Source organism: Nicotiana tabacum, chromosome 8 (genome assembly GCF_000715075.1).
Source record: "Nicotiana tabacum cultivar K326 chromosome 8, ASM71507v2, whole genome shotgun sequence".
Taxonomy (NCBI): Eukaryota; Viridiplantae; Streptophyta; class Magnoliopsida; order Solanales; family Solanaceae; genus Nicotiana; species Nicotiana tabacum.
This window is the reverse complement of record NC_134087.1, coordinates 31,324,853-31,342,633: the sequence shown is the minus strand read 5'-3', so window position 1 is coordinate 31,342,633 and position 17,781 is coordinate 31,324,853. Positions and strand designations below refer to the sequence as shown.

Genomic DNA, 17,781 nt, shown 5'->3' with positions numbered 1-17,781 from the left:
TCGACTTTATCGAGATTTGGATTTGGGTCGCATCAATGTGCACCCGAGTTTAGGAAGGTAATTCTATTAAGAGCGCGTTTAAAGCAACAACGCGTTTGTACTTTGCGAGGGCCATGGAATTTCAACTAAATGACACACCTCGATTTCTAAGGATTTGAAGTAAATAAATAAATGAGGGCCATGAGTTTTGGAATTTTATTTGGCACGGCACGCCTGAATTATTTTAAAAGGGTTTTTACTTAATTAAATGAGACTACGATGCCTTTGAATTAACTAATCTCCTAAAACTAAATTAAGATAACCAACGTGATCATATGAACTATCAATTTACTAATGAACCAACTAAATGAAACAAGATGCAAAGGAAATTTACTTCATCCGCAACTCTCATAACAAGCAGAAACATGTAGTCATCTATTGAGCCTTATTTCTTAGTTAATGCAGTTATCATCTTCACTTGTTTTAGGATGCAATAACACGGATATTAGAGCAAATGACTTCAACATATAATTGTGACCACAAAACTCTTATTAACCCAAAAGTCAAGAAATTAGAAAATATCACAGCAACCCAAGAAACACTCAATCAAATCCAATCGTCTAAACGAATGATATTTAGAGATGAACCAACTACTTCCGAACATCAATTAAAATCAAACGAGAAACAAGAACCCATTAAAACAAAACAGAGAAGCTCAGAAATGGACCTTTATTGTTGCACAGTGAATCGCCTACAACAACAAATTACGAGCGCTTGACTGGACCTCAACGCAAGACGGCGACCTCGACTGACCTTGTTCGACCATGGGTTTTTGGAATGTTTACCAGTTGATTTCTAGAGTGGAAACATAGCTCTTACGCTTGTTTTCATGTCTGTTCGGAGGTATTTCAGGGAGTTTTGGAGCTAGGTATACCACTGGGTTCGAACCCGGTTCGCCGGATTCCATGGCAAGCCATTTGTGACGTGAAGCTTTGCCGGAAATGGTGGCTTCGCGGTGAGGGTCCAGCGACGATGGTGAGCGGGATGAGGTTGCTTGGTTTTGTTTGTCGCGTCTAGAACTCGTTGATCCGACGAGCAGGTGAAGCTCGTTTTCCCGGCGAGTTTCGGGCTGAGATGAGGTCGTTGGTGTTTCCTCTGGCGTGCATGGGTCGTGTATGGCTGCTCAAGGTGTGAGCTGGTAGTTCGGACTGAACAACGACGCGCAAAAGGAGGGGAGGTCGAGGGTTGTTGGGTGCTCGAAGAAGACGACGCAAGGGATGGTGGATCGTGAAGAGGATGATGGTCGGATGGGGAGGGGGGTCGTTGGTGTTGCGAAGCTTTTCCAGCTGTTGCTCCTCTGCGTTTCCTTCTCTTGTTTCCAACGAAGTCCGGAGGGGTTGCTTTCAGGGGTAGGGACGTTTGGGTTCAGGGAGGTGGTGGGGTGTGAAGGAGATGATCCGGGTGGGGGTGGGTTGTTTTGTTGCGTAGCTTGGCTGCTTTTCCTGCTTCTTCCTCCCCGTTCTTTCTTATTCTTTTTTCTTCTTTTTATAGTGTAGAGTCTAGGTTGTAGGGTTTTAGGTTAAGGGGTATGAGCCTAGGAATTATGGGCTTGACAATTGTGGGCTAGGTCCAAAATTAGGCCTAACGATGGGTTGCTCGAGCTCAAGCTCTATTCTTTTGCCGCGAATGAGATTAAAAATACGCGCCCATTTATTAATTAGTCCTACTATTAAAATAATTTATTAAAACAAAACTAATCATTAAAACAAATCTATTTTTTGTATTTTCAAACATTATATTAAAAATAAAAATACGATACTATTTTTATATTTTTCTTTTGGATTAAAAATGACTACAAATATTAATGAACTTATTATTATATTATTATATATTTTTTTTGTTGTAATTTTTGTTTTCTTGTACTAAAATAAAGTGAAAGAGTCAAAATTACTTAAAATATCTATATTATGCCTAAATTAAATATTTTACGCTAATATATAAAAGATCTTGGGGAGGGTCAAAAATCACATGTCTACAGCTGCCCCTCTTTGACTGGAAACGTACAGAGTTTTCAGACAAAGACTGACTAGACAGGTTTTTGACCCGACCCTTATTTGGAGAGACTAAAGCTAAGAGAGAAGGGAGTGTGACCGAGCCCCGGTATCTGAGCTGCCTACATATCCTTGGCTATAAAGGAATCAGGCCACGTGTAGTTCAGAGATGAGTGAGATGACGAGGTATGCCGAGGCGGAGATCCGGTCGAGGTGCCGTTCCGTCGAGGTTCCAGTCTGCGGTCCCTGTTATTACATCAAAAATCAAAAGATGAAAAAGACTAGCTAAGCCTATCGACTACGAGCTACAAGATTCCTATCTACAAGTCTCCTGAAGCTTGATCTTGAGTCTTGAATGGTTCTTCATACAGACTTTAGATTTGAACCTTGACACTTGCTAGCTGCAGGTGCTAGCTCGTTCTTCTATAGCTTCTCGGTCAGGACCGGGCATGTAGTGCTTGTGACCTCGGCCATGTCTTGAGCAGCTTACATCCTTCATCAACTTCTGAATTGCATTCTGAATTGAATTCCCTTTTTTTTAGGTGGGCGCCTGACTGCTGAACTTGAAATTGAATGTTTTCCTCTGTTATCCAGGTGGGCTCCTGACTCTATTATACAGGCGGGCTCCTGATTTCCGAAACTTGAATTGTATGTCTCTATTCTCCAGGCGGACTCCTGACTTCTGAAATTTGAAATGTATTCCTCTATTATCCAGGCGGGCTCCTGATTTCTGAAACTTGAATTGTATGTATCACCTCTGTTATTCAGGCGGGCTCCTGACTACTGAACTTGAACTGAATGTATTCCTCTGTTATCCAGGCGGGCTCCTGACTTCATAAAAATAAACGAACCAAGAAAACTTTCTGCCCCAGTTTGGAAGCTGGGTACATGTTACTTGATATTAATAAGAATTTGATTAAAACTTGACTTGAAATACCTCTATTATACAGGCGGACTCCTGACTTCCGAAACTTGAATTGTATGCCTCTGTTCTTCAGGCGGGCTCCTGACTTCAAAAAGACAAAAAATCGAATGAAAACTAAACTTTGAATTATATCACCTCCGTTCTTCAGGCGGGCTCCTGATTGCTAAATTAGAAATCGAATGTATTCCTCTATTATCCAGGCGGGTTCCTGACTTCACAAAAATAGACAAAACAAAGAAAACGTTCTGCCCCAGTTTGGAAAACTGGTTGTTTGTTACCACATACTAATAAGAACTAAAACTTGAATTGTGATAAGACTGAAATGCAACTTTTAAAGAGTTAAATACTGCAATGTATCTTAAAATTTAAACTTTATCTTAGGTGAAAAATTCATCAGACTAAGATTTTCATCTTAGGAGAAAGATTCAACAGACTAAGATTTTCATCTTTATCTTAGGTGAAAGATTCATCGGACTAAGATTTTTATCTTAGGAGAAAGATTCAACAGACTAAGATTTTTATCCTTACCTTAGGTGAAAAATTCATCAGACTAAGATTTTCATCTTAGGAGAAAGATTCAACAGACTAAGATTGTGACTCTAGAAGATAATTCATCAGACTAGGTCCATTTTTGCGTGATCCCGACTTTCTTAATTTTCCAAATTCCAACTTCCTTTCTTTTCAAATTCTGCCTTCCTTTCTTGTTCCCAAATTATGCCTTCATCTTTTCCCAAATTATGCCTTCCTTTCGTTTTTCCAACTTCTGCCTTTATCTTAGGTGAAAGATTCATCGGACTAAGATTTTATCTTAGGTGAAAAATTCAACAGACTAAGATTTCTTTATCTTAGGTGAAAGATTCAACAGACTAAGATTTCTTTATCTTAGGTGAAAGATTCAATAGACTAAGATTTCTTATCCTTACCTTAGGTGAAAAATTCATCAGACTAAGATTTTCATCTTAGGAGAAAGATTTAACAGACTAAGATTGTGACTCTAGGAGATAATTCATCAGACTAGGTCTGTTTTTGTGTGATCTCAGGAGGAAAATTCATCAGACTGAGATTTTGACTCTAGGAGATAATTCATCAGACTAGGTCCATTTTTGTGTGATCCCGACTTTCTTAATTTTCCAAATTCCAACTTCCTTTCTTTTCAAATTCTGCCTTCTTTTCTTGTTCCCAAATTAGGTCTTCCTTTCTTCCTTTTTTTTTCGACTTCTGCCTTCCCCTTCTTTAAATTATGCCTTCCTTTCTTTCTCCTCAAATTCTGCCTTCATCTTTTTCCAAATTATGCCTTCCTTTCATTTTTTCAACTTCTGCCTTTATCTTAGGTGAAATATTCATCGGACTATGATTTTTATCTTAGGTGAAAAATTCAACAGACTAAGATTTCTTTGTCTTAGGTGAAAGATTCAACAGACTAAGATTTCTTTATCTTAGGTGAAAAATTCATCAGACTAAGATTTTCATCTTAACCATTTTCCTTCAAAATTTGCTTTATCTACCCACTAACTTGAATTATCTTCTTTCAGAACCGCTTCCCTAAAAACTGGTGTTGTCCTCCTTCAAAAAACCACTTTCCTAAAAACTAGTGTTTCATTCCTCCAAAAATTACTTTTCTTAGAACTGGTGTTTCTTTCCTGAAAACTACTTCCCTCTCTTTTTCTCTCTTTTTTTTTTTAAAAAAATAAACTTGTATTGACCTTCATGTTCTTCAGATAGGTACCCGACTTCAAGAAAAATTTCAACACGACAGAACATTTTCTGCCCCAGTTTGATAATCCTCCTATAGCATATCTTTCTGCCATCAATAACATTTCCATGCCCCTATTTCAAATCAAAGAAAATTCTGTCAGTTTAAAAGTACGGTGGTTGGTTGTGGCACTCCCGCTGGGATGGCTTTCCTTTTCTCCTTTCCCTGCTTTGCGTGGTCCGACCATCTTTGAAACTTGGCTGATAACTTCCGCCATTCTTGACGACTATCTCTCAATTATCACTTCTAGTCTTCTTACCTGACCCCCATATGTTTTCTGTGACAACTGATTCTTCTTAAAGGTCTTGCATGTTTACTGATTAACCATTTTCCCCGTCATCTGTGTCACTGAAATACCCTTTTTCCCCGTTCAATCCCAATACCCTCTATCTGTTGCATTATTCCTGAACCGACATCTACCAAACTTTGTGTTTCATAAGGATCCCAAAGTATGTGGATTATTACCAGCTCAGTGCTCTTGTTATTTTCCTAACTTGCGACCCCATTTTGTGCAATTGGAAAGCTGGTGGCCAATTTTAAAGTCATTCCTCACTTGTTACGACCAAAAGACTCAGAAAGGGGAAATAAACAAAACAAAAGGAACAGAGTAAAGGACAATAGAAAGAGATGATTCCTAACAAGAAAACTACACTTTAGAAACCTATCGGATGTGGATACCGACTCTAATGACCTTGACATGCACCTGCGACCTATTCTGTTAAGCAAATCTGATGTTCATCTCTTGTTCCTTTTGCCGTGAAACTGGGCTTCATTGCTCCACTTATCCAACTTGATTCGCATTCCTTATTCAGCCTGTAGTGCCCCAAAGGGTTTTCACCATCAAACCTCTCTCATTTCGTTCTTTCACTCAACTTATTGTCGCCTCAAGGTGCCCGTGAAGGTTTTCACCAATAAGACTCTCTCATTTTTTATTTCTCTCAGCTTTCATCACCTTGCGATACCCATGAGGATTTTTATCAATAAGATTCTCTCATTTTCATTTTCCTTGTTTGGACCGGAGTGTTGCCCGTGACATGAATTACCTTACCTGCTTGACTTGGCATTTCTCAAAGACTGATCAGAAGGTCTTTCTTTGGACCGTAATGTAGGCTTTTGGATGGGTTAGAAAGAAAGGGTATAAAAAGGCTCAAAACAATTTCAAAATGGGTTAAAATTACAACTTTCGGCATCCGACTTCTCATAACAACCACAATTTCTGCCCCAGTTTCTTGCTTGGGGACTTTTGGATTTTTGTTTTGGTATGACTAAACCTCAGAGAGGCTGCCTACGTACCCTTTCGGGATCAAGTCAAACGTAGTTCACATCATAGAAACTACGTTGTTGCAATTTTCTTTCTCTCTCTTTCTTTTCTTTTTTTTTTCCTTTCTTTTTCTTTTATTTTCTTTTTCCTTTCTTTTCTTCATTTTCTTTTTCTTTCCTCTCTTTATTTCTTTTCTTTTCTTCCCCTTTTCTTTTTTTCTTTTCCTTTCTTTCTTTCTTTCTCCTTTTCCTTTCTTCCTTTTCCTTTTTTTTCTTTTTCCTTCTTTTTTCCATTAGCGTATCTCCGGAACTTGCATTTCTTTAATTGTGCCGTTGATTCCGAAAGAGGGGTATGAAGGAAAACAAATAAGGCTCAAAGAGGTTGACAAAAGGGTAACGTGTTTAGATAGCAGAACAAAACGCTTTCGTCATTTCAAACTTCAAAATATGCCAAATACAAATAAGTACAATCAGAATAAAGAAACCATACACATCATCTCTTGACCGCATCGGAATTGACGGCCATTTCCACACATTTTCCTTCTACATCTGTCAGATATAATGTGCCATTCAACAACACTCTTACTCTTATTACCACGACCGACCCCCTGTCAATTTGGCCAACTTGCTTTTACGGGAATTTTTATATTTTACTTGCCCCAGTTTCACATTGTTCGGACGTCAAACAATCTCAAAATGTCCCAATCTGTTCTCATTTTCTCAAGTACCCCCATAGTTTCAAAAATGGTTTCATTGCTTCCCGACTAACATAGCTTTTAAAGATCCGATTGAGAATTATGCATGCATGTCATGTCACTAGAACTAGCATTGGACAAAAGACCAAACAAAAGGATAGAAAAGAACGAAACAAAGAAAAATGATTGGAAGTAACAAAGACCGGAATTTGCATTAAACAACGATGAAATAACTCGAATAACCAAACAAGCAAAGAAACTGGAGTACAACCCTAGAATGAACCTAAAACACCCATGGACAGCACTAAACGAACCACTACGACTAAACAAGCTAGACAAAAATGAAAGGATAAGAGGGTTTGATCACAAGACAATATCCGGATTATAACCCTGCAAATAATCCGGATAACAGAAATGACAGCCAAATGGACCACCAAAGCTCCTCCCTAGCTGACTTGGGAATGGAGCGTCTTTCCAATTACAAGCACGTCATCTTAGCCACTAAGCTTCGCATCCATATTGCCATGACCACTATCTGCTTCAGTATCTTCAACTTCAGTCAACAAGTTCCCAAGAGTATTCTCATACCCCATGTCACCGGGCATCATCCCCACCAAGTGTGCCTCCTCATGTAAGGGATGCAGCGTGATATTCTGGGTGCCACTGTCTTGAATCAAATTTTCCTGGATCATCCTTTCTATTTCTCTTTTCAAATCCCGACAATTTTCCACATTGTGCCCCAGAGCATTGGAGTGGTATTCACACCTTTTAGATGAGTCAAAGCTTCTCGCACGTCGGTCCACCTGATTTGGAGGAATGGGTGCAATCATGTCATGTTGTTTTAACTTCTCAAATAAGCTTGCATAGGACTCTCCTATTGGTGTAAAACTATCTTTCAACTTTTGTTCCCTTCTATACCCCTGGCTTGGATGTGGGTTACAAGGTAATTGAAAATTTTGCGGAGGTTGGTGGAGATTTTGTGATACTCGTGCTCGCTTTCTTGGGTGATTTGGTGGTGAGTATGAGGGGTTCGGAGGTGGATAGTAATGCTTAGGGGGGTAATGGAAAACCTGATGAGGCTGCACATACCTTCGAGATGTTCTCCCAGGACCTCTTCTCGACCCTGATATCACCATGATTTCTTCATCCCTCTCATTCGTGTTACCAGATTCAATTTGGACAGCTTGAGCTGCAGCTTTGAGAGCTGTTTGACTTATAATTCTGCCTGTCTTAAGACTGTTCTCCACCATTTCTCCCATTTTGATTGCTTCCGAGAAGGATTTACCCACTGCAGATGTCATGTATTGAAAATAATCTGGCTCTTCAGCCTGTAGAAAGACAGTGATTAACTCGTGGTCATCCATGGGTGGCTTAGCTCTAGTTGCTTGCTCTCTCCATTTGATGGCATATTCCCTGAAACTCTCAGTTGGTTTCTTTTTTAGGTTAGAAAGGGAAATGCGGTCTGGGGCGATGTCGATGTTGTATTGAAACTGTTTGACAAAGGCCCTTGCCATGTCATCCCATACGTACCAGCAAGATGTGTCTTGATCCAAAAACCATTCAGATGCTACTCCCGTGAGGCTTTCCCCAAAATAAGCTATAAGCAATTCCTCATTTCTTCCCACACCTCTCAATTGGTTGCAATACCTTTTCAGGTGGGCTATGGGTCTCCATCTCCATTGTACTTTTCGAATTTAGGGATCTTGAAGCCAGGCGGCAAGTGGACATCGGGGAACATGCATAGATCTCTGAAGGCAACACTCTTTTGACCTGCCATTGCTTGCGTGTTTTTCAACCGTTGTTCTAATCTTTTCACTCTTTGAGTTATTTCTTCATGTACTTTCTTTCGGGCAGGCTTCTCGATGTTTACAGGAAGCTTAAACGAATACGAGTGGTACTCGGGAGAGTGGTACTGTTCTTGCTGTGTAGCAAATCGTGACTCGTGACAAGGTTGTCCTTGGCCATTGGCCCAGACTTGACGCATTTTGGTCATTTGTTGTTTCAGTGTTCTATTTTCCTCAACCACAGTAGACCCTTGTTGAACCCTCTGACCCTGAGTCTCTTGAGCACTCGTAACAGCTTCGATGTCAGTTATCATTTTCCTTGGATCTTGTGTTTCCAGCTTACCACAACCGACCACCTCAACTTTCTTCACAATTCAAAACAAAACATGTTAGAATGGATTGAGTCGGTCCTCATTATTAACAACATCTTTTCCCATTTTTTCAATTCTTCTTTTCTATTTTTCACTTTTCATTTTTTTCTCTTTTTTTTCTTTTTTTTTGGTTGCGGTCGAATCTTATGGAGATTGCCTACGTATCATGACCCCGCATGAATCAGACCGTGCGTAGTTCTTGCAAATAAAAGGTAAACGACAATAAAACATTTTTTGGAATTTCCCATTTTCATAATAACAACAAAACTAACCAACTTAATGATGAAATACAGACTCGAAAATCAAAAGACCCATATACTCTAATCAAAAGAAATACAAACCCCAAAATGACAGATTCCTTCCCCTATATGCCAATTTTGACCCAAAATCTGAACGGTATTCATTTGACCACTAACTCTTTTTCTTATTTTTTTCAAATTAAAATAAATGACCCGGTATTGCAAACACGGCCTCCCTGAGCCTCGGGGGCGAAGATTTTAAGGCTGTGAGGGTCAAAAATCAAAATACGACCAAAGGTGGTTGTTTATGCAAAGTCAGCCTTCCGGCGCCCCGTTTGGGAACATTTGGTTATTTTTGACAAAAACGGCATCACCTGGTTTATTTATGACAAAAATTAAAATTTTGATATTTTTTGGTTATTTTTGCAAAGTGGAGGTTGGACCCGATGAGGGTTGCCTACGTATCTCACGCACTGTGAGAATCAAACCATGCGTAGTTCGGGCGAATTAACCGAACTATTTTAAAACATGACTCTTTTCCATTTTTATTTTTGGCATTTCATAAGCGAATACAAACTATTTTTAGAAACAAGACTCTCTTTTTTCCTTTTTCTTTTCAACAAATAAAACAGCCTATTTTTCCAAGCTAAAAATAACAGACTCTTTTTCCTTTCTTTTTCAACAAATAATGAAACAACTTATGTTTTTCAAACTAAAACAATGACTCTTCTTATCCTTTTCTTTTTCAACAACCAACTTTCCAAAATTAAAAGACTCTTTTTTTTTTCTATTTTCTTTGCTCTTTTTTTTTAGTAAAACAAAATAAAATATTTTCCCTTTTTTTTATTTCCTCAAAATTTTGGCAGAGTTTCGCCAGTAATTGGTCATTGATTTTTATTTCAAAAATAATCAATTAACTCCCTAACTGATATTTTTTTTTCCTCTTTTCTTTTTTTTCCTCAATTTTCCAACATTCCCGAGATTCAGAAATCGGTCAACATGCAGGTTCGAAACAAATATATGTACAGAGCAAGTAGGATGCATCAGGATGGTCTTTTCATTTCAGGTTGCTAGTCCTAGACGGACCCAACCCCTGTGTTGAGTCCCCTAAGTCAAATGCAACGTGATGCAAATAAGCATTCCTACTAGGGATCCGGCATAAAGTCACGTTATTCTATGTTCAAAACCTGGGTCGGTGTTCTAGACTATGTTCCCGAGCGGACAACTCGAGTCGAGGAGGGGGCAACTTACCGGGAACAAAAAGGCCATCCGGCTTCGTAACTTGTCCGACCTCTTTCTTATTTTAGGGTATGACACTAACAGAATAGGTAGTCTCAACCAGTAAGCACATCCCCGGAGGTGAAGAGAGAAGGGTGTCGTCACAGTTTATATGCAATTCAGATAATATCAAAGCGGTAACATTTAGCACATTCAGCACAAAATATGTATGAAAATCAGATATAATTAAATACAACAATTTTCTAAGCTCGAATTCTGAACCCTGAACCACGTGGTCGTGGGTTCGATCCCCAGCAGAGTCGCCAGAGCTGTCACACCTCCTTTTTATACCTACACCCCCGGAAGAGGGGAGTAAAGGAGTTTTTCCAATTAAAGGACAATCGGAATGGGATTTAATTATTAATTATTCAGAGTCGCCACTTGGGAGATTAATGGTGTCCCAAGTCACCGGTTGAATCCCAAACCGAGGAAATTTATGACTATGTTAACAGTCCGCGAACCAGAAATCCGAGTAAGGAATTCTGTTAACCCGGGAGAAGGTGTTAGGCATTCCCGAGTTCCGTGGTTCCAGCACGGTCGCTTAACTATTGTATTTGATTTTATCTGATTTTAATACATGCTAGTTTATATGCCTTTTATTAATCTTACGCCGCTTTTTATCATTATTTATTTTAAAAGAATTGCGACGTCATGAAAACACGTTTCGAGCTACGTCGCAATCAATGCACCCGTGGTCGTCAACACATTTCGACTTTTTCGAGATTTGGATTTGGGTCGCATCAATGCGCACCCGAGTTTAAGGAAGTAGTTTAATTAAATCGCGCCTAAAGGTTCTAACGTAATATTATTTTGGGGAACAGCCATGAAGTTCGCTAAACGGCCATTCCAAATTCTAATTATTTCGATAATTATTTATTGAGGACCCCACATTTATTTATTTTTGTGCGGTGAGGCTCGTCTCAATTGTGAACCTCTTTTCTATCATTATTTATTTTTAAGAATTACAATGTCGTGAAAACGCGTATCGAACCCCGTCGCAATCAGTGCGCCCGTGATTGTCAACACATTTCGACTTCATCGAGATTTGGATTTGGGTCGCATCAATGCGCACTCGAGTTTAGGAAGGTAATTCTATTAAGAGCGCGTTTAAAGCAACAACACGTTTGCACTTTGCGAGGGCCATGAAATTTCAACTAAATGGCACACCTCGATTTCTAAGGATTTGAAGTAAATAAATAAATGAGGGCCATGAGTTTTGGAATTTTATTTGGCATGGCACGCCTGAATTATTTTAAAAGGATTTTTACTTAATTAAATGAGACTACGATGCCTTTGAATTAACTAATCTCCTAAAACTAATTAAGATAACCAACGTGATAATATGAACTATGAATTTACTAATGAACCAACTAAATGAAACAAGATGCAAAGGAAATTTACTTCATCCGCAACTCTCATAACAAGCAGAAACATGTAGTCATCTATTGAGCCTTATTTCTTAGTTAATGCAGTTATCATCTTCACTTGTTTTAGGATGCAATAACACAGATATTAGAGCAAATGACTTCAACATATAATTGTGACCACAAAACTCTTATTAACCCAAAAGTCAAGAAATTAGAAAATATCACAGCAACCCAAGAAACACTCAATCAAATCCAATCATCTAACCTAATGATATTTAGAGATGAACCAACTACTTCCGAACATCAATTAAAATCAAACGAGAAACAAGAACCCATTAAAACAAAACAGAGAAGCTCAGAAATGGACCTTTATTGCTGCACAGTGAATTGCCTACAACAAATTACGAGCGCTTGACTGGACCTCGACGCAAGACGGCGACCTCGACTGACCTTGTTCGACCATGGGTTTTTGGAATGTTTACCAGTTGATTTCTAGAGTGGAAACATAGCTCTTACGCTTGTTTTCGTGTCTGTTCGGAGGTATTTCAGGGAGTTTTGGAGCTAGGTATACCACTGGGTTCGAACCCGGTTCGCCGGATTCTATGGCAAGCTGTTTGTGACGTGAAGCTTTGCCAGAAATAGTGGCTTTGCGGTGAGGGTCTAGCGACGATGGTGAGTGGGATGAGGTTGCTTGGTTTTGTTTGTCACGTCTAGAACTCGTTGATCCGACGAGCAGGTGAAGCTTGTTTTCCCGGCGAGTTTCGGGCTGAGACGAGGTCGTTGGTGTTTCCTCTGGCGTGCATGGGTCGTGTATGGCTGCTAAATGTGTGAGCTGGTCGTTCGGACTGAACAACGACGCGCAAAAGGAGGGGAGGTCGAGGGTCGTTGGGTGCTCGAAGAAGACGACGCAAGGGATGGTGGATCGTGAAGAGGATGATGGTCGGAGGGTGGGGTCGTTGGTGTTGCGAAGCTTTTCCAGCTGCTGCTCCTCTGCGTTTCCTTCTCTTGTTTCCGACGAAGTCAGGAGGGGTTGCTTTCAGGTGTAGGGATGTTTGGGTTCAGGGAGGTGGTGGGGTGCGAAGGAGATGATCCGGGTGGGGGTGGGTTGTTTTGTTGCGCAGCTTGGCTGCTTTTCCAGCTTCTTCCTCCCCGTTCTTTCTTATTCTTTTTTCTTCTTTTTATAGTGTAGAGTCTAGGTTGTAGGGTTTTAGGTTAAGGGGTATGGGCCTAGGAATTATGGGCTTGACAATTGTGGGCTAGGTCCAAAATTAGGCCTAACGATGGGTTGCTCGAGCCCAAGCTCTATTCTTTTGCCGCGAATGAGATTAAAAATACGCGCCCATTTATTAATTAGTCCTACTATTAAAATAATTTATTAAAACAAAACTAATCATTAAAACAAATCTATTTTTTGTATTTTCAAACATTATATTAAAAATAAAAATACGATACTATTTTTATATTTTTCTTTTGGATTAAAAATGACTACAAATATTAATGAACTTATTATTATATTATTATATATTTATTTTTTTGTTGTAATTTTGTTTTCTTGTACTAAAATAAAGTGAAAGAGTCAAAATTACTTAAAATGTCTATATTATGCCTAAATTAAATATTTTACGCTAATATGTAAAAGATCTTGGGGAGGGTCAAAAATCACATATCTACAATCATTAAGCCTGTAACCCAGTTGCTGATAGTCAACAACAAGGCTATCCTGTGGAACTATGAATGGGTGATAGTGACCTACAAGGGAAAGGAAGTGAAAGAAGAAGTCAATGAGGCCTAAGGATTAACTCGTTCGGGGAGATGCTTTGCCCCGGAAGAGTTAAGTAAAGCTAAAACATCCAGAGATAACCCAGTTCTAGTGAAGAAAGCAGTGACTGAAGAAGAGGCGGAGGAGTTTTTGAGAAAAATAAAGGTACAAGATTATTCCATCGTGAAGCAGTTGAGAAACACGTCTACTCATATTTCATTGTTGTCATTTCTAATCCACTAGGACGAGCATCGTCGGGCCTTGATGAAAATTCTGAACGAGGCTTATGTTCCCAACAAAATTTCAGTAAACCATCTGGAAAAGATCGCCAACAAAATATTCGAGGTGAACAGGGTCACCTTCTCTGATGATGAGTTGCCAGTGGAAGGTAATGAACACAACATAGCTCTCTATCTTACGGTAAAATGTAAAGATTCTATGGTTACTAGGGTGTTAGTCGACAATGGTTCCAGTGCAAACATTTTTGCTCTTTCTATGTTAAACAAATTGAAATTTGATGATGAGAGGATTCAGAAGAATAGCATCTACGTTCGATGATTTGACGGTGGAGGGACAAATTCACTTAGTGATATAGTGCTAGAGTTGACAATAGGACCGGTGAAATTCACCATGGAGTTCCAAGTGCTGGACGTAGCCATCTCTTATAATTTGTTGTTAGGTCGACCTTGGATTCATGCCGCCAAAACAGTCCCGTCCACTCTGCAGCAGATGGTCAAGTTCGAATAGGATATACAGGAGATTGTCGTGCACGGTGAAGATAACTTGTGTGCTCACAGTGATGCCTTTGTCCCTTTCATTGAGGTTGAAAATGACAAAGGGCCCTAGGTCTATCAGGTTTTTGAAACAGTGCCAGTCGAGAAAGTTCCAGAAGGGAAATGTGTTCCAACTCCAAAGGTAACCTCCGCATCAGTCATGGTGGCCTTTAAAATGCTAAAAAATGGCTTTGTGCCCGATAAAGGTCTGGGTGCATCTCTACAGGGTATCATACAGCTAGTGTGCCTCCCTAAAAATTTAGGTACGTTCGATCTTGGGTTCAAACCTACAGTGACAAATGTGAAAAGGGCTAAAAGTTTGAAATAGAAGGTGTGGGCACTTCCAAAGCCTGTTTTGCGTCTCGCTGGGTCTTTTGTCAAGCCCAGTGCCAAGAAACGCCCAGTGACGACAGGTCCAAGTGTTGTGATTGACGTAGATGAGGAGTTAATTGAAAGGTTCCAGAGGTTATTTGACAATGTCAACTTGGTAGAGGTTGGAGAAGGTTCTAGCAACGCGGACGTTTAGTTCGTTGGGCCGAATACAAAGCTTAACAATTGGAAGGCTACTCCTCTCCCTACCCGGAAGGAGTCTTGGTAGTTCGTGTTGTTTTCCTTTCTAGCTAGGTCATTCCAGGGTTGTGATCCAGACTTTTATTTTTCGCTTGTTGATATACAAACCCTGTTATCCTTTATTTTCAATGAAATGCAATTTCCCTTTTCCATCATTCCTGATAGTTTTATTTTTGTTTTCATTTCTTCTCTGTACAGTTCTTTTTATGCTAATTTCAATGACATGACATGCATGTGGAATCTTCAGCCTAGTCTTAAAAGTCAATATAATTGTGAAATAATAATCCAAGAAATAGCATGTATGATGAATCAGAATATGATGAGGATGAGGCCTTTAAAGAGATTAGTAAGGAACTAAGTCATTTTGAAGAATAACCCAAGCCTAATCTGAACGATACAGAATCAATCAATCTAGAGGACCCAGATAATGTGAGAGAAACTAAGATAAGTGTCCATCTTGAACCACAAATCAGGGAAGAAATAATTAAAGCATTGTTTGAGTATAAGGATATTTTTGCATGGTCATATGATGACATGCCAGGATTAAGTACCGATCTGGTAGCCCATAAATAGCCAATTGATCCAGCATTCCCTCCCGCCAAATAGAAGTTGAGAAAATTCAAAACTGACATAAGTGTGAAGATTAAAGAAGAGGTCACAAAGCAGCTTGATGCAAAGGTCATTCGGGTCACACGGTATCCGACGTGGTTAGCCAATTTTGTGCCTGTACCAAAGAAGGATGACAAGACCAGAGTGTGTGTTGATTACCGTTATCTCAACAAAGCAAGTCCAAAGGACAACTTCCCACTACCAAATATCCATATTTTGATTGATAATTGTGCCAAGCATGAGATTGGGTCTTTCGTGGATTGCTATGCGGGCTATCATCAGATTTTAATGGATGAGGAAGATACGGAAAAGACGGCATTCATCACACAATAGGGAACATACTGCTATCGGGTCATGCCTTTTGGATTAAAAAACGTCGGGGTAACTTATATGAGGGAAATGACGACCATATTCTATGACATGATACACAAAGAGATTGAGGTTTACGTGGATGATGTGATCATAAAGTCCAGGAAGCAGTTTGACCACGTCAGAGATTTGAGAAAGTTCTTCCAAAGGCTCTGCAGGTACAATCTTAAACTCAACCCTGCAAAGTGTGCATTTGGCGTCCCATCCGAAAAACTGTTGGGATTCATAGTCAGCCGGCGGGGCATTTAATTGGATCCATCAAAGATTAAATCTATTCAGGAATTGCCACCACTAAAGAACAAGACCGAGGAAAGCTATTCAGGAATTGTCACCGCTAAAGAACAACACCGAGGTGATGAGTCTGTTAGGGAGGTTGAACTACATTAGCAGGTTTATTGCTCAGCTCACAACAACTTGTGAGACCATCTTTAAGCTGCTAAAGAAGGATGATGCGGCCAAGTGGACTGATGAGTGTCAGGAAGCATTTGATAAAATAAAGGGGTATGTGTCAAACCAACCTGTATTGGTCCCACCAGAACCAGGAAGACCTTTGATTCTTTATTTGACAGTCTTGGATAATTCATTTAGATGTGTATTGGGTCAACATGACATCACTTGAAGGAGAGAGCAGGCCATCTATTATCTCAGCAAGAAGTTCACATCATATGAGATTAAGTATACTCCCCTTGAGAGGATGTGTTGTGCCCTGACTTGGGTGGCATAGAAGTTGAAGCATTACTTGTCATCCTACACTACTTACCTCATCTCTCGTCTTGATCCTTTGAAGTATATCTTTTAGAAGCCCATGCCTACAGGAAGGCTTGCAAAGTGGAAAATCTTGCTCACATAATTCGACATCGTATATGTGACTCGAACGGCGATGAAAGCCCAAGCTTTGGCTGATCACTTGGCCGAGAACTCGGTGGATAAAGAATATGAACCTTTAAAGACTTATTTTTCTGATGAAGAGGTAATACACATTGACGAGGTCGAGAAGGAGGAAGATCCCAGTTGGAAACTCTTTTTTGATGGGGCTGCTAACATGAAAGACATTGGGATAGGAGTTGTACTCATTTCTGAAACAGAGCATCACTACCCTGTTATGGCTCAGTTTTGGTTTTATTTTAACAATAATATGGCTGAGTACGAGGCATGCATATTGGGTTTAAGGCTAGCTGTAGATATGGGAATCCAGGAGGTTTTGGTCTTAGGAGACACGGACCTTCTGGTGCATCAGATTTAAGGAGAATGGGAGACACGGGATTTAAAGCTTATACCGTATCGACAATGTCTGCATGATTTTTGTCAACGGTTTCAATCTATAGAATTTAGGCACATTCCAAGGATCCATAATAAGGTTGCCGATGCCTTGGCTACTCTAGCGTCGATGTTACATCATCCAGATAAGGCCTATATTGACCCTTTGCATATTCAGGTCCGTGATCAACATGCTTACTGCAATATGATTAAAGAGGAACTTGATGGTGAGCCGTGGTTCCACAACATCATAGAGTACATCAGAATGAGAGTGTATCCGGTACAAGCCACGGGGAATCAAAAGAGAACAATTCGATGTTTGGCAAGTGGGTTTTTTCAGTGGAGGAGTTTTGTACAAAAGGACTCCAGATCTCAGTTTGTTAAGATGCATAGATGCCGGACAAGCATCAACTATCATGACTGAAGTACATTCCGGAGTTTGTGGACTGCATATGAGTGGGTATGTTCTGGCAAAGAAAATTCTCCGAGCAGGTTACTATTGGCTCATCATGGAGCGAGATTGCATCAGTTTTATGCGCAAGTGTCATCAATGTCAGGTACACGGGGATTTGATTCATTCTCCGTCGTCTGAATTGCACACAATGTCTGCACTTTGTCCCTTTGTTGCTTGGGGTATGGATATCATCGGACCAATTGAGCCAGCAGCATCCAATGGACACAGGTTCATTCTGGTGGCCATCGACTATTTCACTAAGTGGGTTGAAGCTAAAACTTTCAAATT

The 17,781-nt window shown here is 39.9% G+C and overlaps 1 protein-coding gene across 3 annotated transcripts; it reads right to left on the bottom strand.

Annotated features, from left to right (window-relative positions):
• Window positions 1-496: 496 nt before the first annotated feature.
• Window positions 497-13,289, bottom strand: LOC142162666 (uncharacterized). 3 transcript variants are annotated; one of them, XR_012693916.1, is made up of 2 exons: window positions 12,070-13,289; window positions 497-3,040 (listed from the first exon to the last, which is right to left on the bottom strand). XR_012693916.1 is itself a non-coding variant. In XM_075219157.1 (2 exons), the coding sequence occupies exon 2, from the start codon at window positions 8,175-8,177 to the stop codon at window positions 7,158-7,160; it is 1,020 nt and encodes a 339-aa protein (XP_075075258.1). In that variant the 5' UTR covers window positions 8,178-8,812; window positions 12,070-13,249; the 3' UTR covers window positions 6,872-7,157. The 3 variants fall into 3 exon arrangements, 1 of the variants encoding a protein (XP_075075258.1); XR_012693915.1 differs by having other exon boundaries at window positions 497-3,036; XM_075219157.1 differs by lacking the exon at window positions 497-3,040 and adding an exon at window positions 6,872-8,812 and having other exon boundaries at window positions 12,070-13,249.
• Window positions 13,290-17,781: the final 4,492 nt, after the last annotated feature.